The sequence below is a fragment of the Serinus canaria genome, chromosome 10, assembly GCF_022539315.1.
Source record: "Serinus canaria isolate serCan28SL12 chromosome 10, serCan2020, whole genome shotgun sequence".
Classification (NCBI taxonomy): Eukaryota; Metazoa; Chordata; class Aves; order Passeriformes; family Fringillidae; genus Serinus; species Serinus canaria.
In genome coordinates this window covers 13,636,738-13,662,052 of record NC_066324.1, presented here as the reverse complement: position 1 = coordinate 13,662,052, position 25,315 = coordinate 13,636,738, and the positions used below count along the sequence as shown (strand labels likewise).

Sequence of the window (25,315 nt, the reverse complement as noted above, 5' to 3'; positions counted from 1 at the left end):
GAAAGGCTTAATGAAGGCTTTAAAATCCACCAGGACTTCACAATGAACATCTGACTCGGTGATTTATGCATATTAATAACCTGAGTCCTACTGAGGCAAGCTGAGCTGTACATGTCCTCCGAATCTTAATGTCTTCAGCTCCACTGGGATTATTACAAATGTAAATTTCTAAGATTCTCAGCTATTAATCTCTGTCTGTCCTCCTGTTCAGCAACATAATGACTAATTAAACATCAAAAGACCTGTACAGGAGATCTTCTTTGACAGCTCCTGGCCCAGCTCTCTTCCCAAGAGAGGAATTCAAATGACAGGGACAAGTGGGTAGGAGCATATGAGTGAGCTACAAATCACTGCTATGAAATCTAAAAATTCCACATCAAATGTGTATTGAGACCTGCAGAACCACTCCCAATTACCTAGCCTGGCTGTTCATGTCCAGCAGACAGCCCTCCTAGTGCTGAAGTTAAGTAATTGGTATGTATGGCAGGTAAGGAGAATGCAATTTGAGCCCACTTTTTATCACTACAAGTAAAAAATGTAGTACTTACAGAAGAAGGCAAACCAGGGGGCACCTTTCTTACTTTCTTTGTCTGTAGAGGATCTGTACAAGAAAAATAGCATTTCATCAAGTATCTACATTATGGGTGAGAAAGAATAAATAGCTACACTGCTCAGTTTTTTCCTTCCATGATGAATGTCTTATTTTCCAATTTCATGCCTTTTTTTTTTATTCCCAAGCAAAAAGATTTGTCTTTCACATCAATATAAAAATGTAGCATAACCATGTTCTCCTCTAAAATACAGATTTGCTAAATAGTTAATTTCAATTCTTTTCCTAAGGAAAACAGTTATTCCTAAGAACAGTTACTGTGAAGGGTATACTTATGACCCTATACACTTGCTAAAAAACAAAGTATGGTTTTGAGATATACAAGGAGAAGAACGGGACTTATTAGCAAGAGAAAGGCTTTTCTGCACATCAGAGTAAAGACAGAACTATCCAAAAGGAATTTGACCTGATTTATACTCTAAGAATACTAAGGTGATGTACATTTTATAGTTTTTAGTCAACCAAGGTTGTAAATAAACAGCAAATTTAATGCCCTAATTACTCTCCTTGAGTAGTAAAGTCAATACATCTCAAATTTGCACGTAATAGTAAAGTTGGAGGTAGGATACCTGCTTCTTTCTTCCAGTGGGTGCTGTATTATAACAGAAGCACCCAGCAATTCCACTACCTAAACCAAGAATCTGAACCAGTTTATTCAGATGCTAATAAAATTAATCTGAAAACTCTGCATGCAAATTACAAATCTACTGATTTTTGAAGATGAGTATCTGGTGAGATTACCAGTTCAACAGTTAAACAATAAAGTCTTTAATTAAAACACAAAATTCTTATTTTTCTGTTTTCCTTCAGAACATTTTTGATGATATGACAAGATAAAGGTGAGATAAGGTGAATATCTGCTGGATATCTTTACTCTCATCATTTCCCATAGGGCATGCTCACAAAGAAAAGAAAAGGACTTTTGGAAAACATATTTACATTGGATTCAGAATGTCACCTGGAAGAGAACACTGCTTGGTTTCAATGCAATTTAATATGAAATTTACCAAGAGCTTGTTATAATCCTGGTCAGACAACTCCTTCTCGGGGATAAAATGGGCATAATTTGATTTCGTTAGACATTCTCAGGCAGCAGATTTGTAGCACTTAACAAGTCCATTAAAATAAAAAATTAAAACTCAGACATACTTTCTCAAGCTATTGGAAAAGACTTGAGATAAAAGATTACTTCCTCCTCCTGACATTCCAGGAAAAACATTTCCATGAGTTTGTAACCACCCCCTGCCATTTCCCAGGCTACAAGCCTCGGATTCAATCATGACAGAAAGAGGAATTTAAACACATTTATACCCCCTGAGCTTCTCTTTCAAAGAAAAAGCTAAATATACTCTGAAAACTCCACACTTCACTTCCATTTGTTTGATTTAATAATATCAGGAACTTCCCAAACTCTACACAGTTTGCACAGGAAACAGGAATCTCGTTCAGGACCATCTCAGTGACTGCTACACACATTGATCTCCCTGCAGCTCTCAAGCACCCTGTGCCCACCTCCAGCACCCCCCTGCTACTCAAACCCAGAGCAGGTTACTACTGGAAGTAGTTCCTCACTAAAACCAATTCAGTGTGGGCTAAAACACCATCAGCAGCAGCTTAAAATACAGTTCTTTTCTCTTCAAGTTCAACCACCCTTTCAAGCTCTAAACAATTCCAGTGAGCTTTTACAGAGTGTTCCTTTTCTGAAACAGGTGCTGTGTTTGTTCTGGTATTCTGAGCAGCAGGAATACTTACAGCAATCTTCATAAAGACAGCCAACCTCAAGTTAAATGGCAGTTGGTTTGACAACAATAAAAAGATCATACAAATATGGTATTTTAAAATACATATATACACACATACATTAGGAGAAGAGGAAATGGCCTTAAGTTGCACCAAGGGAAATTTAGGTTTGATATCAGGGAAAATTTCTTCACTGAAAGGACTGTTGGGCACTGGAACAGACTGCCCAGGAAGTGGTGGACACCATCCCTGAAGGGATCTAAAAGATGTGTAGATGTGGCACCTGGGGACAGGGGTTAATGGTGGGGTGGACTGGGCAGTGCTGGGGTAAAAGTTGAACTCGATGGTTTTAGAGGGATTTTCAAATGAAGTGGTCCCATGATATATAACATTAGGTTCTAAAGTAATATTTTTTTTATTTAAAAAACAATTTCAAACATGTTCAGGACTATTTTAGTGCCCAAGAAGTTTGCAGTCATAGTTAATACTAAAGTTACTTCACAAAGCAATTTTGTGTTTGAACATTTTATTTTGGGTAATGTATGGCTGGAGTAACACGGTTCCAACAAACAAGATTTTTACTATGGAATAGAAGTGCTATACAGAATGAGGAGCATTAAGGACTCAAGTATATAATTAGAGAAATTCTAATGACCTATCACACTAATATCTAAATATATGGTAAATAGAATATAAGGTTATATAACTGGAATATAATGGCAAACTAGAATATAAGGTTACAGTCTCTCTTTTTATACCAAAAAGATTTTTTTAAATTTGCACACCCAATTATTCACAATAGTCTTATAGCAGATACTATAGAACAGCTGGCTCATTCTTGATTCTCTGATTCAAGAGAATTAGAAAGCTATAAAATAGTACCACTGCCTGTGACCATGTGTGAAAATCCCATTCACCTCAACCTATCCCCCGATTAAAAGACTAATACTGTCACAGGATTATAACAATTTTTAAGGAAGTGCCTGCCTGCATATTTTGCAAGGTAGTTTGATTTTAGGATAAACTACTAGCCTCCAATTGCTAAGATCTTTAAAGGCATGTTGAACCAATTACAATGAACTATGTATTACCCTGAATAAAGTTACTTTTAGCATATAAAAGGATAATTGTTTCCCCTTTGTGTCCTTCCCCTACTAAATAATGGTAATGACCTCAAGGTCAGGCATTTCCAGGAGTTAATGATGGCACGGGTTAAGGGCACTCAGCTGGTCATCAGCTCCTATCCATCTGTCATTATTGCTTTTACAATTAAGGGTTTTATTAGAGTTTCTTGTTTGTTTTGTAAGCCAGACTGACCAGTGCTGAATCGAAGCTAGCATCTCAAAGAAAATGTTAATAATTCCAGTTTTTCTCTTCTATAGCAGTTTGATGTCATTTCAATTGCTCAGAGCAATCATATACAGAGCAATCTCCTGTATATGAAACGAATTGTCAAAAAACCAAAATCAAGGCAGCAGAGAAGCACCAGGAACAGGAGTGGCCATGTGTGTGTGTCACTTACCAAGAGCTGATGAGTCATGCAGCGGTCGGCGGCGCTGGTTGGTGGCAGAGAATGGGTAGTAGGGTGTGCCAGGCTTCCCAGAGGATGACAGCTGAGCTGCACTGCCAAGCCCCATGTCAGAACGAAGCAGACTGGACTACAAAGTACACAGAGAAAAGTCAAATTAAGCTCTAGAACAAGGCTGCTGTTAATATGCCAGGCTGACAAATTATTTACCACGCTTACTGCTCTTGGCATTTAGAGGAATTTACTGGGATTTAGTGAAGGTTCTAGAGTTCAAAAAAATGTAGACTCTTTAAAATCAATGTTCAGAGTATGTACTATGGCATAACTCAGAAAGGCAGAGCAAGTTGAGCTGTAAGTCTCCAGAAAGCCATAACCATTTCAGCTGAAAACATCTGAAAGAATTAATCCATATTTAAATTTTAAACAAAAATCATAATCCTTTGTTTAGTTTGCAATATAACACCTCTTCTATTACACAATATAAACATAATTGATAAAAACTGCTAAGAGTTTATAGCATGACATTAAGTTTTAGCACATACTTAGAAATCAAGACTTAGATTACATTCATAAAAACATGGAATAAAATTGTCCAAAAAAAAAAAAAAATCAAATGCAGACAAGAGAAAACAGAATAGATTAATGAACAGAACATGAAAAATTGACATTTTAAACACTTCAAACTAACAAGGTGGCTGAACCCCTACCCTTTTTGTTCCTTCCCCATGCAGTAAAAACAAAAACATTCTAAACACTTAACAAGTGCATTGTATATTGTTTGACCTCACATTATTTGGATTTCCTCTGTAAAACTGAAATGAATGTTGGTGATACAGAACAACATAGTTTTTCCACGGGTGATGTTATGCTTAGCTTTGTTTTAGTCTGAAAATCCTGACATGGAGGGAAACCCACAGAACTGTCTGTACAGAGTTCTTGTACCAGGTGGTAAAAATTCACTGTGTTTCACTCCTGGCTGGTGCATACAGCTTTCCTCATGGAGCAGCATCCACTCCACATTGCACACAGCTAAAGACACACTGCTGTTCATGTCTGCCAGTGGTTTAAGGTCATGTGGAAGCAGCAGCCTCAGAAGCAATTGGATTTCTTCAGCCATGGTCAGTACATGGTGCAGCCTTCCCAGACAAGGGGGAAAAGCACAGCTGGCAGGACAACGGGCATGTTTTGCTTAGTCTCACCTGCACTGACATTTCATTGTCAGGTGATGCTAAGACAGGAACTGCTACCTGGAGTAGCTTTTATACCAAAACCCCACCTAATTCCTCCTTCAGCCTTGCTGTTCCCAAGCCAACATTCCTTGTGCCATCAGCTGCTGTCCAGGAGGAGCCCTCCGGAGGTCTCCCCAAAGCCGCTCCTGTGCTGGATTATGGCAGGAACTGCTCCAGTGCTGCTGCCTGCTTGGGGCACAGCAGCCAACTGGCACAGCTGCAGAGGCCACTCATTGCTCCTGCCTCTCCTCACCTTCCTTCTGAGGCCCAAATGCCTCATTCATAAATAAATATATTTTTGCAATATACTAGATCATCAAAACTGATCTGTCTGGTGTGAAGAGATGTGGAAGGTGAGGTTCACTCACATAGCTTGCAGTAAGGTACTAAATGCCTTCCACCTTGCAGTGCACTGGGATTAACAGAAAATTAAGAGTTCAGAGTTACAGAATATATATAAAATAAGTTTTTTTGCATTGTATCACCATTGAAATTTCTCTCTTTTCTTGTTTAATGACTAATTTGAGCATGAAAATCTTATATTTTAATTGAATAGTGGGATGTGAAAGAATCACCACATCACAAACTGAAGGAAGGCCCAAAAGTGTTAAGTATTTTATACAAAAGTGTGAAGATCAAAATCTATTTAAAATGTTACTGCATAGAAATAGCTTCCTCTCAGCTTAGCTTCTTCATTGTTATTCTCACAACAGTCTTTGAAACAGAATTCTTAATCTGAAACTCATATTAAAATGAGATACTCTGATAGGGTGACAAAAGTATATAGCAAATACATGCAGGGGGAAATCTGCTGGTGGGCTGTTCCAAGGTCTTTAAATTTTGCTTTGGTCAAATTGTTAAGATTTTATTGTTTTGCAGAAAACACGAACATCAAAATATCTGAATTTAGCAAAGATCCTATTCTAAACATTTACTACAGTTTAAGAGGTGAACACTGTGCAGGAAACCTGGGCAATGTTTTTGAAAAGCAGCTCCTCCAAACCAACACCAGCCAGAAGAAGAAATGAAACCAGTTCTCACTTAGGCCACACTTGACCTTCTTGACCAAGAATACCCAGGACTGAAGGAAAATTTCTTTACATAGCCTGTGGGGAAGGGAGGAAGTATTGTGGTAGTTGTCATTTCAAGTAGCTGAGGCAAGGTCCCCCTCCCAGAAGGGCAGAAGTGCTGAGGCTGGCAGGGACCTCTGGGGGTCAGCGAGCTCAGCCCTGCTCACTCAGAGCAGCTGCCAAACACAATTAGGAACCAAGGCCCATTCACATTAAAGACAGCCCTTCCTGCCAGCCCAGCATCTCCCCTGACCACTGGAGGGATTTTGGAAATGCAATGGGATCCATACAGATGCTTCTAAAAAGAAAAAAAAAATAAAAATAAAGGAGTGTTCCTCTACTCATTAGGAGATGGGGAAAGATTAAAAAATAAATAAATAAAAAGAACCAACCAGTAAAAACTCTGAAATTCATTTCTACAGAGTCATTCCAAAAGGTATGAGTCTGTGTCTTTTCCAGAATTAACCTCCAACCTTTACTTCATGGCATTTGCCACTCTTGCTCTTGTTCTAAGTATTCCAGTGTTTGACATTTTCACCAGAGCCTGAATTTCAAAGCAGCCTGCCTTCTACAAGAACATAAAGTTAGTGTGTAAGCACTACAGCAGATACTCAAGCTATAGCAAATCTCAAGCTGTGCAATGCACTCTGAAGAAGTTTTCTGATCTATACATGTCTGGGTAAGCATTTTTTTATTTGTAAAAAAAGGATTAAAAAACCAAAGCAACACAAAACCACAACCCTCTTCTACCATTGGCCCAATCAAATGTAACATCTGTTTAGAATTTTATAATTGTTCCTCAGTCTTCCAAAATAAAATAAAAATAGATGTCATTAGTTCAGCTCATTGATTTTTCTGCCTGTTTGAACCAATTGAGAAAAAATATTGACTAGGACTGATCCTTTCCTAAGGGCATCTGATAAAGAAAGGAATACAAAAATACCACTGAGGATAGCAGAAAAGCTTTGTATTATCAGCACTGAGCCTCTCCTGCCCCAGTGCCTGAGGTCCCTGTGCAGAGGCAGATCACTTACACACGTGGTTAGGGGCATTCTCCATAGAGAACCTGCACCCTCACTCTGAACCTCATCTGCCAAGCACACATCCAATTACCAAAGAATAATCAATGACTGGTTATTCTCCTGAATGCTTGTCCAAGTCCCTGTCTGTATTACCATTGTAAATAAACAGGCATCACTCCTAAAAACTTGCCTCTTTGGATTTTATAATGCATATATCCAGTTTCAAGATATACAAAAAGTTATTTTAAAAAATGTTGTCCCTAAGCAATAAGTGTTCAATAACTTTAAAAAAAAATTAAAATTGCCTTTATTACAATCAACTAAGAACAGAGCAAGTCTGATTCAGAAGTGAAAAGAGAAAAAGATGTGAACCTGACTGCTTTACTTTTGAGATTTATCTCTTTCAGAGAAACCAAGAAACAGTTTTGACAGGCTCAGGGGAAATGGCATGGCCTGACCCAAAAAGGAAAGGCTTTCACAAGGGCCACTATCTGAACAAATGCTTTAAAGGGGCCACTTTCCTAAAGAATATTCTCTTAAAAATGAAATGCAGGGGAGGTGTCTATTCAAGCACTGCAAGGATGAGGTGGGGGAAAAGAATCATATCTACATATTGGGGGTGGATTCATGCACCTTTGTCACAGGAAACAAGTAACTTTGCACTGCAGCTGCAAAGTTTGCTTCCATTTAAACTAACAAGCCAAACAACCATATGCTTATATCAAAATTATATGCCTGAGATAAAAAGAAGGTCCTTAGTTGACTTATTTTAAAATGGTTTTTTAATTGATTCTTTCAAATAATTTAAGCATAAAAGTAAAAAGAAGTCTGACTGATTCCTAGGTTTTCTTCTCTCCAGCCCAGCTCTATGACTTTTCAGATACAATTTGAATGCCAAAACACTGCTCTGACTTCAATGAACTTCTAGGACACCAGCCAGCAGAATTCTAATGCATTGGTAAACATTTCTTTGATTTTACTTTGATATTTAAAAAAAAAAAAAAAGGGAGACAAGTAAAGGCCACAGATGTCCTTACGTAATATTCCTTGCAGCTCTCTAATGTTTAGGCTCTATGCAAACAGGAAAGCCAAGCTGTCCTGAAAAGCACACAAACAGTTCTAACAAACACACTCCATACACTACCTATATACAGTTTTTTACCTATTCAAAAATGTATTTGCCATAGGCAGGTAGCCTCATGCTTCTTGGTCTAAATCTTGTTCACATTCTTTTCTTAAATGCAAACACTGGCAAACACTTTTAAGAATTCAAATTTTCCCAGCATAGCCATAGCCAAACTATGTGATGGTTTCATCCAAATACAACTGTGTGCCTTTACATTATTCATTATTTTCTATCAAAAGAATAATATGGTTGAGAATAAAAGCATTAGCCCATTATATGCAACTGATTATGACAGGCCTATTATGCTGGCATAATAAGGCAGTCTGCTTTGGCAGTGAAATGAGAGCTGCAACTCACCAACTGCAAACTTAGATCTTGAAATCCTCCCCAACAGTCAACTAGATTCAACTAGATTTTATTTTTCCTATTTTTTTCTATTAGCTTCTTTTTCATAAAATTTATGCTTTCAATCCTAGCAGTCAGGCTGTACCTATTTAAAGAAGGAAAACTGTCTAGAGGCATAAAACAAAAAAAAAAAGTACTTGAGTTTTTAGTTAAAAATTGTGAGCTTGAGTGCTTTACTTTTACAAAATAATGTAATGCAACACCATTCATCTCAATCAAATCCCTCCATTATCCCACCACAGTCGCTGACAAACTCACTTGGCATCTCTCTATTTCTCAGAATTACACAGAGCAGATGGCAAGTGCATTCCTTGCCTTACTGTAAACTTGAAATGTTGCCCTGGGTAGAGCACAAGTTTCATGTGCATGTCCCTTTTACTCAGTGAGCTATTTGGATGACTTACAGCATGGAGAGAACGTGTCTCAGTGTTGCCTGTCTTGCCTTATAGATAAACCTGACAATTTGCATAAGCTGGCTTGAAAGAACATAACAAAACAGAAAAGTCAAACTCTGGTAAACTTGCAAAATCCCCCAGCAAAGTTGTGTATTTTGTTATGGTGTTTCCAAAGGAAACCCAGCACAACACTAAAACATTAACTAAAAATTGCTCTGAAATCCTGGTCCAGTAGAGAGGTTAGGGCTGCAAAAAGACCATTCACTTCAGTTCCACGTCATGCAGTTCAAGCCAAAAATATAACTAAGATATAAAGGGTTGAATTTCACTTTACTCAAGTCTCCAGTCTTTGGAAACTGTAATGAATATGCACTCCAAAATAGGAGCTGAATTTGGAAAAAAACACTGACATATGATGTAAATTCATTTTAAATTTAAATTTTAGAGATATGTTTGCAATTATCAGCATGTTGTTAAAGAATCTCATCCTGAGAATATCATCAAATAGTAATGTGAAATACAGTGTTACCATTTTGAGAACAAAGGGACTCTGAATGAGTAATCAATAGCAACTGGCAGAAAATGAGGCATTAATTATGATCCTCTCTAGTGTTTTGTCTCAAACAACATTTCATTAAATATATTGTGCTAACCTGTATGTCTTCAAGCCATTACCAATAGATTTGATCAGATACATTTTTGGTCTGTTTCAGGAGGAGGAAAATATCAGAATTAGAAAACCAAAACAACATCTAAAGTGTTATATGATAACTTGAGCTTTTTTTTCCTTGATCAATTTAAAGGAAATCAGGGGTTGCCAATAAAACATCTCAGGAGAAGATCCTCTAACAACATGTTGATAATTGCAAACATATTCCTCATTTAAAAAAAAATACTTAGGTCTTATAATCTCAGTGTAGTCTCTTGAAAATTTAATTATCATCTCCTATACCTAAAGTATCATGCAGGTTTGAGAAGATAATGACAGTCATCCATCAACTGCATCCTGCCAGTGTAATCAGGCTAATCTTGCTCACTGGATTTAAAACCAGCTACCTAGGGTACTAAATACTGAAGTGATGCAACATCATAAACAAAATTACATTTAGCTTCACTGTCTTTCCAATTAATGGTAACTCCAGTGAAGATCAGGTTATCAATATATTCTCTTTTTATGCCAAAGCTTTTCCAAATCACCAAGAGCTGCTTATTCATGTGTGCACCTAAGCAGAGGCTGCTACTGTGGCAAATTCTGTTCATGTGTAAATATACTGGGACTGAGCACAGGGGCAGAAGGGAGAGAAGAAAGGAGTTTATTCAGAATTACATATATGGGTTTTTTTTAGCAGTGAGGAGAGCAAAGATTAAATGCAAAGGGAAGAAATAATTTTGTATTCTTTTTGCATCTCAATGTCTTTAAAGACCCTGATTAACACAAATATTTTGAAGAGTCCCTTCCTCCTCTTTCGCAATATTGTCTCCCCTGCACTGATGCTGCATATTGGCAAGACTACAAATTCCCTTTTCCGCCTCTAAAGCAGCACCCTGCTGATGTTGTGTCCAATCCCGGAGGTTATGCTGCCTCAGCTTGTCTTCCTTCATCCCCCCGGGCAAGGGATTTTTGCCTTGCTGACTGAATTCTAGGAAGGCATTACTAAGCATTGTGATTACAGGTCAGGCACCCCTCCCTTTGCCTTTGAATCTTTTTGCTACATTATGAAAACAGTAATTTGAACAGCTTCCTTTCTGTGATTATACAAAAGCCTCTTTCTGGAAAATTCTAAAATTTTACAAGAGAAGTTGCTGAGTGGTTATTCATGCAGTTTTTAATTTTTATGGTACCACCCTCCTTGCTTTCCTTTATGATTACAAGATACTAGCATGAGGAGTCAATATTACAAAAAAGGGTTTTATGCTGAGTCTTATTTACAGAAGTTAGACGATAAAGGATATTATAAAACTCAAACTATCTTTGCATCTGTTCCTTAGTTCTCTAACTATTCTCTGCATTTTCAGCAAAATTATTTAAAAATATTTCAGACCATTAGTAGATCATTTCATGTATAGAGTATGGAAGCTGTCCATCTCCTTTCCCACACAACCAAGAGAAAAATCTCTCCTGCTCTAAGAACCAAGTCAGAAAATTATTAACATGATGAGGGCACGTTAATAAAACAAGCATTTAATTGTTAGGACTTAACATGGAGAACCCACATTTTTGCACATATGATCAAGGGAGAGCTCAGTTCAATACTAGGGTGCTAGGAAATGGCCAGGAGATATCCTAGGCTACAATTCCCTCTCCTGAATAAATGTTATCCTTCTCTCCCTGCTCTTCAGAAACCTGTGCCAGCAGGAGCACCAGTGTCTGGAAAAGCACTCCAGAACACAGCTGAAACCAAAACAAGTTGGATGGTTTAGTTCCATGAAGGAGGAATGTAAATGACAAATCTTGTGCTTCTTCCCAGCACTGGCTGAGTGGCCAAGCTGTGCTCTCCCACCCAGCCCAGGAAGCAGTGCTCAGTAACAGGCTGCCTACACCACTCAACTCCCCCTCCCCAGTCCTACTCAGGGCCTCTGTTCTTCTTGCCAGTTATTTGTGCATATGTGAAGTCTGGGAAGGGACTTTCTATACCTATTAATTCAAAAAGAAAGGTAAATAGGGGCTTAACATACTAGAGTAATTACAGACAAAAGGAATGCACACTTCAAGAAAATCCAAAGGGCAATCCAGCTCATTCAGATAAGGAGGCATGGCTGGGAGTACAGAGCTGAGCTAATATTTTCCCCATCCCCATCCTAATACCATAAATTTGTAATTGAGAAGCACCCAGCTCTGAGGCAGTCAGAATAGCTGGACCAAAATAGTCATTCACCAAAGAAGTTTTACCTGCACTCTGTGCTGTAGCATTATTTTTCCTTCCTTATGTAGCAATATGCAAGGTAATATGTATATTAGTTTACAGACTATCCAAAACCTTAAATACAATCAAAAATAAACCAAAAAATAAAGGTGGCAAGGAAATTTGCCAACCCTAAATAGTATGAGAAAGAGAAGGGCAAAGACAAGAAACTGTTTGCTTGGTAAAGGCATTGGAAATTATTCCTTACAGAGCTGCTCTCCCTTTATAAATAGCATCCCTCCTCCAACTATAACAAATTCCTAACACCTGCTACCCACTTCATTCCAGGGGGACTGTCTTCCCTGATTAACTTCAGGTGGTCACCTCCAGCGCTGCAGAAAGAAATCGAGCCTGTGCCCCATACATTTTTACTTTCTAAAAAGGTTTTGCACACTCCTTATCTGCTGAGTGACAGGAGATATTTTCCCAATAGCACGATAAGTAATTCACTTCTAATAAATCATGATGAAAAGAAAGTTAATATTGCTTGATGCTACTTGAGAAGTAAAATAAAGCAAAATAAACTAAAGTTCAGGCATTCCATCTGCCCTTAAACTATATATCCCTCTCCCCATCCCAGTCTTTCAGGATGGTATCAGCTGGCAGAATCCAGAGTCACTGCTTCAGTTAACATCGTGTCAGCCTTTCCTTCAGCAGCTGCATTTCTTAGAGATTGATAGCTCAGCTGTAAAAATCTGCTTCAGGGAGACACCTGATATCAAAAGTGTCAGAGAAGGGGAGATTAAAAAGAGAGAATTTTACAAAATAAAAAAAGTTTTTCAGCTTTAAAGTTATATTAGTACTAAAATCCCCACACATGTACAAGCCTTAAATTTTTTTACACTTCCATAACTCAGTATTACTTGGATTTAAGGAGGCATCATGTTCTCTGTACTGCTTCTAAAACTATGTGAGGAAGGAAGAAAAGCAACTGGTGCCACTGCTTGTACCCCTTCTAAGGCCACTCATCAGAAAGGTGCAGAAAATGATGTAATTTTCTGCCTCATTGGAAAGATGCATCTAAAGCATCCTCAGACATACAGCAGCAGTGAGGAGGAAGAGCTTTCTGGTTGTTTTATGGACACTGGCTGGCAGAAACCCAGGCAAAGCATCCCAGGAGCAAGTGCAGTGCCAGGCTGCCACACTGCTCCTCAGGAGCACACCTGCAGCCTGAGGAGGATTTATCTGTGTGCCTTTGCACCCATCTGAACAACAACCACCTGGGAAAATGCCATGTGCTACAAAGCCCTTTTTCTAGTCTAACTCTTACATTTTAAGCAACATCCCAGCTGTAGAATGCCACTAAAATCCTGCTCTATCCCACTATTCACAATCACTCATTTCTTTCACTGTTGTCACTTCTGAGTTTTTTGTCCTCACAAAACTTGTATTTCCAATTACGTTTTTCATATTCTTCTCTACTCTTCCATTTCTGTCAGTAAATCTCATTTCTGCTTCCCACATACATTTTGCACATTCTTATCACCTAACATTCACATTTTTGTCTGTATGCTACATCTTACAGCTGCTTAATGTTGCCTGATGCTTTATTAAAAATATTAAAATCAATCTTCTTCATTACAACAAATACACATCTTACAGTTATATAACTGTAGAAATTAAAATTATAATACAAACAATAATTTATGTATTTGTTTAATAGATAAATTATTATTTATTTTAGCAAAAAAATTAATGATTTTTAATTTATTGTTAAATATAATTTATTAATATTAGTGAATATGTTTAGGAACATATTAAAAATACATTAAGTTCGTGCTATTTTCTGGTATCTATACTCTTGTTTTAACTTTGGCTTGCTTGATCCTCACCACCCAGCCACTAATACAAAAAAGTTGCCATTTTTGCTTATGCACAATAAGAATGAGCTTTTATGTTCTCCCTAGACAGCTCAAATTTCTGGAGTTACACCCTTATTACACTTCCTCAGCTATTAGAGAGTGAGCTTTGAGATAACTACTTGCCCCAACATTGCAGGATTGCTCTTTAGGTTTGAATTCTGCTCAAGCTGCTTTAAAGTCTCTTTAAATTTTAAAGAGGCAAATTACTGACTATGCAAAGACAAAGTAACATATACTTGCAGTCATTTCTTTTGCTGAAGTGATCATCTGTTAAATTGCCCAAGAAATTGATGCTAAAGGCATTTTTTGGGTTTATTTCAAAAGTTCTTATAGTGTTTGTTCAGAAAAAAAAAATTACGCAAAAATAAAACAAACTTTTTAGTCCCTTAAGGATGAAACAGCTAACAAATACAGCTAACAAACGCTGCCATTTTATTCTTTAACAAATAGCTAAATTTGCAGGCAACAAGATGCAAACCTTTAAAGTTCCATGTTAAATTGTGAAGAAAGGAGAAATTGTTAAATTCTGAAAAGTTGTCTGAAATCATGTCTTAATATGTTTACTTGAAGTATATCCCCATAAGGAGCACTAAGTGTGGTGCTAATGTGCATTAAATGTTACTGAGATACTGCAAAATTCAGGCTAATTTAATAAAGCCTGATGTGCCTTACATCATGTTGCAATGATGCAATAATATGATGCTAAATGAGTCACCTCACATTAGCTTCATGGCAGCAGCAGAGTTGATGGCTGTTGAAGGGAAAATGGGGTAGAAATATTACTGCAAATATTGATGGGCCAGCTTTCTACTGGATGTTTTTCATCCAAGAAAAAGCTGCCTTATTTATTGTGTATTACCAACATACACAAAACCTATATAATAATAACAGCAAAAAATGAGTTAGAAATTCATCTGCCACTAAATAAAATATATGTAGAGTACCCAGTATCATATAGATCATCCATATACTGCCTGTGTAGTGCTTTACATTTCATGCAATATGTATATACATCATGTACTATGGTGTATATTTTACAAATTATTTTCTATATATATGTGATTTGTACATTGTCTTAGTGAAATGTAATTACTAAATTCAATCCATAGCTCCTTCCAGCACTCATATAATTCTACAGTGGTACCAGCAGCAGCTTTTTCTAAATGGGTTTTATAAGTTCTGAAGTGTTCCATCATCATGGAGACCACAGAGATTAATGAGTAACAAAAATGGAGTAAATTAAGATAGGACTCTTTATAAAAGGCTACACTTTAAGCCACAAGTGCTGAAAGCCTCTAGCTCCTGCCCAGCATCCATTACATTCAGCACTTGATTCTGCTCCTTTCCCACATACAGGATGGAGTGCAGACTTCAAATTATTATGAAGGGAGGAAAAATGTGTTATCTCCACACGTCAAAAAATCCATCATGTCTATTTTTTATGCATGATTGTTTAGAATGAAAATAGAACCTTAAAGGGGATAGTCACCAACAATTTACTATGCTGAGCCTAGTGATGCCAGTGGGGAGAGACTGTGCCAGGCAGGGAGAACAGGCACTGTGAGGCTAAAGCAGCATCCCCCACCCACCAATTACCCAGGGCACTCTCAGGCTCCTGGGGATAAAGTTACCTTCTGGGAAGACCCACACAAACAATTAGAAGAATTAGTCTAACAGCAACACATGTACTGCACATTTATCTCAATTTCACTTTAAAAATAGTGCAGACCCCTGGCTTTCTTTGAGCTCAGACCTGTCAAACCAATGTGCAGTGACAGCTGGGGACCTTTTTGATGATATTGGAAATAGGAGTAGTCAATGCAATATCTGAAGTCTAATCTTGTTTCTTTCACATAAGCTACTGTTTTCAGTACAAAATCACACAAATGTGAAGAAATCCCTTTTTATCACAAGAAGCTTTCTGAAAATTTAATCTTTACCTGATTTATAATTTGTGAAAAGTTGCCATTTCCAAAACTGCAATTACATGGCCAACAGGAATGGTGGAGTTCCCCACAAAAACCACAAACCACCACCCTCCCTTCAATTCAAAGACACAAAAAGAGACTGTGTCAAGTCATGTAGCATTGCATTTCATTCTGACAGCTAAACAGAGTTTTTAGTATTTCTTCTAAAAGCTGTCAATTCTTCTTCCAGGTAAAACTTTGTGACATTCATCTAAATCAGCTCTGCATAAGCCTTAATTTGTCATCCTACCCATCCCACTCAGATGACATCCCATCCCCATCCCATATACTTTCGGATGTTCCTTTTTGGCTTGTTTAAAACACCTGATGGTGAGAAAACCTGAGAACCTGCACTTCTTGCTAATAAAATATATTTGTAAATTAGCCATATTTACGTTCTTGTGACTAAATGTTACAGCTGAATCAGATTCTATTACCTAAGTCACTCAGGTTCCTAAGCTACATTGAAAATCAATCACACTTCAACTCCTACAGCCTAAATATAAAGCCTGTAGGTAGCAAACAGTCCCTACAAATCACTGCTTAGATTATTTTCAGTAAAAGGTGAGAATGATACTAAGACTCTGAAACGTTGCAGTTTACAGTAGTCTTGAAAATTTTCATTGCAGCCTTCTGTAAACTCAAAGTAAAAATTCAAACTCCTCACACTTCCATACGAGGTTATTAACACCTTTTACACCAGTAACATAAGGAAAGGAGGTAGGAGAAGGATGGATTCAAGAGTATTTGGAGAAGTTAGATATTTTCAATTTATCTGTACCCAATAACAAACTCAGGAGACTGACTAGCTCTTGCCATTTAACCATTTCAGAAACCTTAGCCACTGCCCTTGAAGAACTTGTGGTCCAGAGCAGAGACTAGAAAAGAGTGGGGTTGGTTGGTTTCAGAGAGGAAGAAAAGTAGTGGCTTGTAATTCCTCAACAACCTAAATTTCCTTTTTTTTTTTTTTTTATAATACAGGAAGAAATAGACTGCAAATGTCAGAAGATAATGAAGAAGTGATACCAATTCAGCTGGAATTCCCTACTTAAAATTAATTTCCTTCTCAGATTGCATATAGATGTTTAAATAAGACTTTTTCCACTTCCACATTTCACAGGTGAACTAAGGAACCAAGGACAACTAAAACTAATGCTGAATGCAGAGAGAAGCTGATTAAAAACAGCTAAGAGAGAGTTTATGATCAACAGTGGGTGAATGCATTAACTGAGACTTTGCAGGCCTCTGTTTTGGGCATCATTCCACCTCTTAATTAGTGACTTGGATGAAAAATGAAGACTACATTTACTAAACTCACAAAGCAAATAACCCATAAGGATCTACAAATGCCATGCAAGCCTGGAATACAAAATTGCACTGACAAATTTAGAGATGGTAGAAGCAATGTGTTAAAAAAGTAAATACCTTTTTGTACATGGAACCTGTAAACTGAAAAACACAGGGTGAGGAATAGCCAGCTAATTTCCCACTACCATAAAAAGGTATTGGGAAAATTTAGATTACCACAATTCAAATAAGTATTACAAACTGGATATTTGTTAGGAAAATAGGCAAGTATGACCCAGAAAACCATTCACAGTACGGTCTGAAAGATCCAGGAAATTTCTTTTTGCCATGGTGGTAAGGCCCTAGGTGAGGTACTTGACCTCATTTAAAGCACTGGAATTCCCTAGAGTTGAGAACCTACTAGAGACCATTCAGAGCTGAGCATAAGCTTTTCTACCAATATTTCAGTCTGAGATAGATGCTGTTACATAGCCACTGTTAAAATATACCTGCACTATACACACCCAGGTCAAAATTAACTCCAGTTCTATCTTATCTTTTCTAAGGACTCCTTATCATCTTCATCATCTAATGGTTTTTCCAGCCCCTACAGACTTAAAAGAGAGTAGATCCATGTCCACTGTCTGTAAGACAAGAGTTAGCTACTTTAATTACAATGATGTTTAGATAAGGGACCAGGGAAACTTTCTTAAAGTAATTACACTTCAGTAGTTGAAAACAAAACCTGGGGTGGTCATGCAGCCTCTTCCATCTCTAGACTTTTTTGAGAACTGACCACATGAAGCCTCTGTCAGGGACAATGCAGCTGATTCTTCATTTAGATTGTAATGACCTCTCATGATCACTTTGGACCTTCTCTATGACAGATTTCAAACCCCATAGCTGCAATGAGAGCTGTATTTCAAGCACTACCATGCATACAAACAAACAAGCAAACAAAAAAAAAAGTTTCAGAAATCCCAGCACAGTCCAAGCTAAATGAACTCAAATGCAGTCAGATCTAAAAAAAACCAAAATAAAGTACAAAACTGTAACTTACCATGTGAATTTAAATGGAACTAATATTTAATTGAAAGTTAACCCCATGTTCATTTTTTATTTTCCTGAATAAAGAACTAATACAGATTTACCTACAGTAACATTTTCCCACATACTAAAAATTTTAAGGAAAAACAAACAGAGGGAGATTAAGTAGTCAGAAGTTTATCAAAGGGATACACAGAAATAAAAGTGATGTTAATAGAAACAAACGTATAAGACTGTAGGATTAAAGAGCTATATGTAAAAAATTATTATTAAATGGTACTAGATAGAAACAATCCTAAATATACAGAGACATAAAAGGATTTTCCTCACTGAGAAACTGAACAACAGAAATTACACTCATTACTGCACAGCAGAGTGGAATTTAATGCAAAGTTCACATAAAACCATTTTCCAATACAAAGCATTAATTTAATGAAAGAGTAATGTGGAAATTAATTTGATTCCAAACTAATGTCACATTTAAGTTATTATATTTAAATAGAGTTATTTCAACAATAGTAACTACACTAATACAATGTTTTACTGTTTAGACTGGCAATAATGTGAAGCCCATAACTCTCAGGTAAAGAGCCATACTGCTTTTTGGGAGAATGTTGCTGAAAGCTCACCCATCCAGCTACAAATGGGTCTTTGTTTGCCACATCTGCGTTGCAGAGAAGTAGTAAAGGCTGTGAGAATGATCCTTTCTTAATAGGGGAAGCATTGCCACATGGTGCTGCCCATTCACACTTCCCAAGCTACTAGTTAAAGACTGAAAACCAAGATGCCAAACTCATATGCTAGATGTTAGAAAGACACTTCTGCAAATATCAGCTCAAAGGAAATAGTCAACCTACAGTGAAATTAAAAAATTATTCCTCATTGAGAAAATAAACATAAATTAATTTCTTAGAATTATAAACATATTAGTTATTTAAATCTTTTTCAACAGACACTGAATGTAATCACATGCTAATTACACTTTTTAAACAGTCAAACTTCCTGTGCATTCAAAAAAAACTTTTAAACAATGATCAAAGTATTCTTGGTCTGGCTCATTATAAATAACATGAAGAAAATCATCACTCTGAAATGAAGAAACTCTGTACTTACTTGACAGCCAGGTAAGCCTGTATCTCTACCATACAGTGGAAATGGACCTCTGTCAGAGGTTTTTCCTAAAAAATAAAGAAATTGAAAATTTGGTTATTTTTCAAATCCCCTAGACATTCCCATCAGTTCTCCTTCTATGCAATTCAGACAATCTATTTGCATCGTAATAAATTTACAAACATTAAGTTACACGAATAAAATCAGGTTTTTATATGTGTGTTTAACATGCTCACACAACACTACAGTAATAGATGACCTATTTACCTAATTAAATTCCTTTGGTAACCAGACAGATACTATAAAATATTCCTGTTCTGTATGTTTAAATACAAAAGACAAAAGTTCATTTTTATTTCCATTATTAACAAGCAAAGGTAGAGATATTTTCAGACATTTCTCCTTCCTACATGAAAGTAACCCTTAGCTGGTATCCATCTTAGACAATGAACATACAGAATATACTGAGCTATAAAACAAAACCACGTGAAAAGCAAACAAAAACTTCATTCAAAACACTAAAACTTGCATCACCCTTAAACCATGGCTGATTCATTCAGCTCTTGACACTCACCCCTAAATCTCTTTTTGTGCAATGTACAGATCAGCAGGCACAACACTCAAGCAATACAACTGGGCAAGACAGCAAATGCAATTTTTGTGGGTAAGCAGCACACGGAGAACTCGGTGCAGAGGCTGCCTTCTGATGTTGCTGCCTCAGGTCACAAGACATTAGCAATGGGTTTGCCAGCTCCAGAAAATCTGCTTAGTGCTGTATTTGTTAGGTATGCCACCAAAATGGCATGTTTGTATATGAAAACTCAGTGTGCAACTTCTCCAGTAGAGCTCAGAGGTTTATCAATCTACCCTTTGAAAAACATCTTTAATAGAAGCCCACTGAACAATGCCAAGCATCAGACACTCATCAAGTTTGTGTGTAACAAAAAGCACCAAGTGCATGTGCCTGCCCTAATTACAGCACAGTTAGGACTCAGAAAAACCCTGTACCACCACTCAGAGCCTTATCCAAAGGCAAGCATTAATTAACCAGATCTAGCCTTTTGAAAATGAATGCTATCTCACCCAACTAGGCATTCCCTTTGCAAATGATGTGTGTGTTATCCTGTCCTAATAAGAAGAAAAAGTAGCCTCTCTTTCATACCCATTTCAGTGATAAATAGCTCCATGTTATTGCAATTGCACTTCAAGAATAGGACTTCCTTTGCATTTTCTGATTTTTCTTTCTTACTACCACAAGTCCCTAAATATATTTTCATAAGAGGAAAATCTAAAGTATGTTTTCTGTTCATTTTAAAAGTGCATCTTGTGTAAGCAGGGAGGAAGAGGAAGTCTGAATCTCTTGAAACAACATCTCTGCAAGATTATCATCATGATAGCTACCAATGGTATGGTCAACAATAGTTTGCTTGAAAAATGGTAGCTCTGCTGTAACAAAGGGAGAAAAAAAGTTAACATTTTTCTGCTGAAGCAATTTGCTTCTAACAATCTATCAAGCACCAGGCAAATAAAATACCTAGCATGCAAAATTATAAGTAGTAGGATGAATCATGCTGTTCATTTTAAACCAGACTCAGCACTTTCTTTCCAGAAAATGAGAATCTCATATCACATGATAAACAACTTTGACTGAAGTATGCAGTATTCCAGGCAGGCTTTAAAACAAATATTTGTACAAGAGTCAATTACAGAGGCTAGAAAAATTATGATTTAAATTATGGTTTGTGTAGCAAGCAAGAAATTGTTAGATAAGAATGCATAAGAATGCATAAAATTGTGTTATTTAAATGTTATAATTTTTAAAGTATGGCAGATTCATATTAAAGGAGAAAAGCTTACTCCAACAGCCCAATCTATAGCAAATTTGGTTCCAAGAAGCGACCAGGAAAAGTCAAAACTTTCTGATGCTGCAGTGCCTAAATATTTATGAAAAATTAGCTGGAGCAAATTAACATTTAACCTGTGTTCAAATGCCCTAGCTTTTCAACGAAGGGTTTGGAAAACAACCCAGGATCAACCATGAGAGGGTGCCTTTCCTAGACAGTCTCCCAAGCACATTCCCCATTCAAGCACTTAGACAGGACTCTCAAACTTGTAATAGTGTCATAACATTCAAGGTCCACATTTTTTAAACAGCCAAAATTAGCAGTCACACACTACAGCAACACTGACTGAGCCCACACTCAAGTCCTGCTCCTGGTTCCCTCTCAAACCATGGAGCTGCACCCTATGGTCCCTGGTGTGGGACTGGAGCAGGGTCAGCAGCTTGATCTCCACATTGGCACAGCACAAGGATGGGGCAGAGGTGGGTGATCCTGGGCACCATTAGAGCACATCTCTGAGTACAGTGAAGCCTCTGAAGCCTCAGTGAGAAAACACCAAGGTTTCCCAGCCTGGCCATATCACAGGACAGCTTCACTTCCAACACAATGGAAAGGTGATGGAGTACAGATGGAGTACAACTGCTGTTGTCATCTGAACACATTTCAGCTGCTCCAGTCAAGGCACAATGCTACTCTCAGTATTTAAACCTCTGAAAGGTGATGTTTACTTCTCAATTGAAACAGAAAATATTTAGCATGACTTCACAAGTACTTGGAAGGTGGGTAATGTCAGCTTTGAGAAGATGACACTTCCTCCATGGCTCACAAACAGGTAGGTCCCACTCACACTCTGTGATCAATGCATGGGCAGTCTCTAGCATCCAATAAAGTTCATACACATGGCCAAATATATCAAAGCAGAATCCCTTTGGTGGTTTTCAGCTTATGAAATACCTTTCTTATTTACTCATACTCTCTACAGATTGACAGAAGAGAATAAAAACGTGAAGGTTACAGTAAAACCCCAAATTACTGGAGTCCCAGTGCTTATGAGAATGCCAACTCTAAAAATACAATGAGAGTGAGAGCCAAAGCAGACCCTGAAATGACTTGCAGGCTTACCCCACAAGATTTGCAGCTGAGTCTGTTATGCCCTCTCTGAGGTCTTGTCTCAGTCAGTGCCCACTACACAGACAGCAACAGCCTCTTTTGCATTGCAGCTGGAAATTCAGAAACACCAGTGCTCAGCATTTTGGGGACGTAAGAAACTCACTGTGGCACCCGACATTAATTAGAAGAAGGAGAGCAAAAAAACACTATAAATTACAAAATCCTTGTTGAACATTAATTAGAAAGAAGAGAGCAAAAACCACTATTAATGACAAAATCCTTATTGAACACTTTCATTTCCACAGGTTTGTGCAGAGATGGAGGTAAGGTAGTGTGCAGACTTATCAGCTGGGAAGGTAAAGCAGATGCCCAGATGAAGTTTATTTCCTCTTCAGATCTGATTTTATTTTCCCACAACAAAAAAGTTAGATGTTGTCATTTTAATAGCAAAATATATGCCTTGCTTACAAAGTAGCATCGTGGTAAACTTTTCTTCAGGATACATCCCAGTGGCTCTATATACCAGAGTTGTGCATTCCAAGCAGATTTGGAATAAAGCAATAGACATTTTAAAAAAATTGAGATGGTTATATGCAAAAATTTTACATTTGCACAGGTCAATTCACAGGGCATTAGAATCTTTTAATAACTTGGAATTAATGTGTTTTATTGGGCCTTGGGTTTGGTTTTTTTGGGTTTTTTTTAATTTTCATGTGTTTTTATCGGGAAAAATTTCAAGGACTTAGTCACCACCTAACAGGCTTAAAGTTCAGGGACTATGGAGTTAACAGAAGCCCAACCAAGAAAATCCCACTAGGCATTTTGAACCACAAATATTTCCCAACTGCATAAATTTAAAACTCTGACACATTCTCTACCAATTCAAACATTAATAGGCATTTAGTAAATAATTTTTTTCTCTTGCAATCACTTGTCTAAATGTGATATGCTCACAACTTAACACAGCCTTTGAATACCACACGAGGAATTGTCTTCCACAATAGATCTATATGTATAACAGCTGTGCAGCCTAAATACTCTGAACACAGAAGGAACTGAAACAGCAAGATGCAAAGTGATAGTGAGCTGAAAACAGCACTGCATTAACTCAGCTGAGGACTACTTCAGTGATTGTGCTATAAATGCCTGCCAGTATAAAACAGCCTTTTCCCAGTGCTTCTAGAAAATGCTTGGCTTATAAGAAGATGACAGAACTCTCAAAAAATTATTTCAATTCCCACAGAATTAACCCTCTACAGACTGAAGATCTTTCTGTGCATTGCTAAGAATTTGTGTGGTTGGCAATATGGAAAGCAACAACGCCTTTTAATGAGCAATGTTTATCATCCAGTATGAATGCCATAGTGACCACAGCTGGCAGCTGCTCTGTTTGTCAGACATGAAGTATGTCTGCCCTACTTGTACAGAGAAGCTGCTCTAAGTGAATACTGAAGCGTGTTTTTACAATTCCTAAACATCATTTCTTCAATGGCAACACTTTAAACTGGTCCCTACAGATAGCCTACCCAAAAATCAGCTTATAAACACTGTTGACAAGTTTGAAAATTTCTTTTTCTTTTTAAGTTAGTGAAGTGGTGTTTTCAGTTTAATATTTCAATTCAATTAAGTTAGAAGTCAACTATTAGACTGCTTTCTCCCCCTCCACATCCAGCAAAGTATATGTCTTTGTTACCCACAGAATGAATACATTCAAATAATTTTCCATATGCAGATCTAATGTAACAAGGAACAAGCTGCACAAGCTGCACTGGCACATACAAAAGGTGCGAGAAAAACCTTCAACAAAATAGATATTTTTCTACTAATCAATATTGCTTTCCAAATTACCATGAGGTAGAAAGTACACAATGTTTATAGAAAAAGATTCTTGTAGGTTCACTCTTTATTTCTTTAAATTTTGCTGGCATTAAAAATTTTTATTCAGCAATTATTCAGTACAGTAAAAAAAATATTATGTTTGGTTAAAACACAAATCCATCGCTGCTCTTAGGACTTGGTGTGTTGCCTTCTTTGAGGCAAGACTGACACATGCAGCCGTAAAAATTTTTACTACGTATCTATGCATTTCTCACAGCAGCAGAGGAATAATTTCTTCCTTTTCCACTGCCAAATAGCCTACTCATTAATAGAGGCTCTCCCAGTTTTAGTATCTTCTCTCTAGCATTTTAAAGATCTATAATGCACACATGAATATATTGTGAACATATATAAAAATACAACATACATTTTTCCTTCTGATACTTGAGCCCCAGAACTCCTGGAAATGAAAACAGAGATCTGGAGCAACACAATTAGAAGAAATGGTTTAAAACAAATGACCTCCTATTCTCTTCATGACAATGTTTAAGTATTATTGGCTGATGTGTGCCAAGCATGCTGCTGGCTGCACTAAGGATGTTTAACAAGCCAGTGCCAACAAGTGCAGCTGCTGGACTTGCAGCACCCTCCTCCTGTTCATTCCAAGCCAAATTACTCACTCAGCTACGAACAATGAAGCAGCAACACAGAAAAATGCCAAGTGCAAGTGAGATTAGTGATAAACTACAGGATCCCTACAGAGGTCAGTGATTAGCAGGCCCCCAGCCGTAATCACTTTCCTAACCCAGCCTTTATCTCATCACTGCTCCATCTCAGCTCAGACTTCTGGCTGCAAGCAGCTTCTCCAGTCAATATCCCTCCAAGTCTTGCAAACTCATCCACACTCTCACACCTTTTAATAAAGCAGTCTAACCTGCACAATGCGCAATGTCCGCAACCTTGTAGGACACATTTTTAACCTGAAGTTTAATAAGTATTTAATAAACAATAAAATCCTATTACTGGAAAACTTTTTAAAAAATGACAGAATAAAAGAAAACTACAAACGTACTTAAGCCAGAAATGCCATGCCCAAACGTTGATCAGCAATGCAGTCTCATGATAAAAATGGTATGTACAGACTGCAACTAGTGAAAAAATGTAGGAGTGTTTCCCCCCATAATGTGACATCTTGTAAGACCAATTTTCCCAGACAGCAGAAGTAAATGTTTTAGCAAAACTTGG

General features: G+C 37.3%; 1 protein-coding gene across 8 annotated transcripts in view; it reads right to left on the bottom strand.

Moving 5' to 3' along the window:
- The window catches only part of TCF12 (transcription factor 12), a 159,433-nt gene that overhangs the window by 50,481 nt on the left and 83,637 nt on the right, over positions 1-25,315 (bottom strand). For all 8 annotated transcript variants that reach the window (XM_018913819.3, XM_018913816.3, XM_018913818.3 and 5 more), the window contains exons 7-9: positions 19,305-19,369; positions 3,873-4,008; positions 549-601 (exon numbers count right to left, since the gene is read on the bottom strand). In XM_018913819.3, the coding sequence (XP_018769364.3) occupies positions 549-601; positions 3,873-4,008; positions 19,305-19,369 (254 nt within the window). The remainder of the gene's footprint in view (positions 1-548; positions 602-3,872; positions 4,009-19,304; positions 19,370-25,315) is intronic.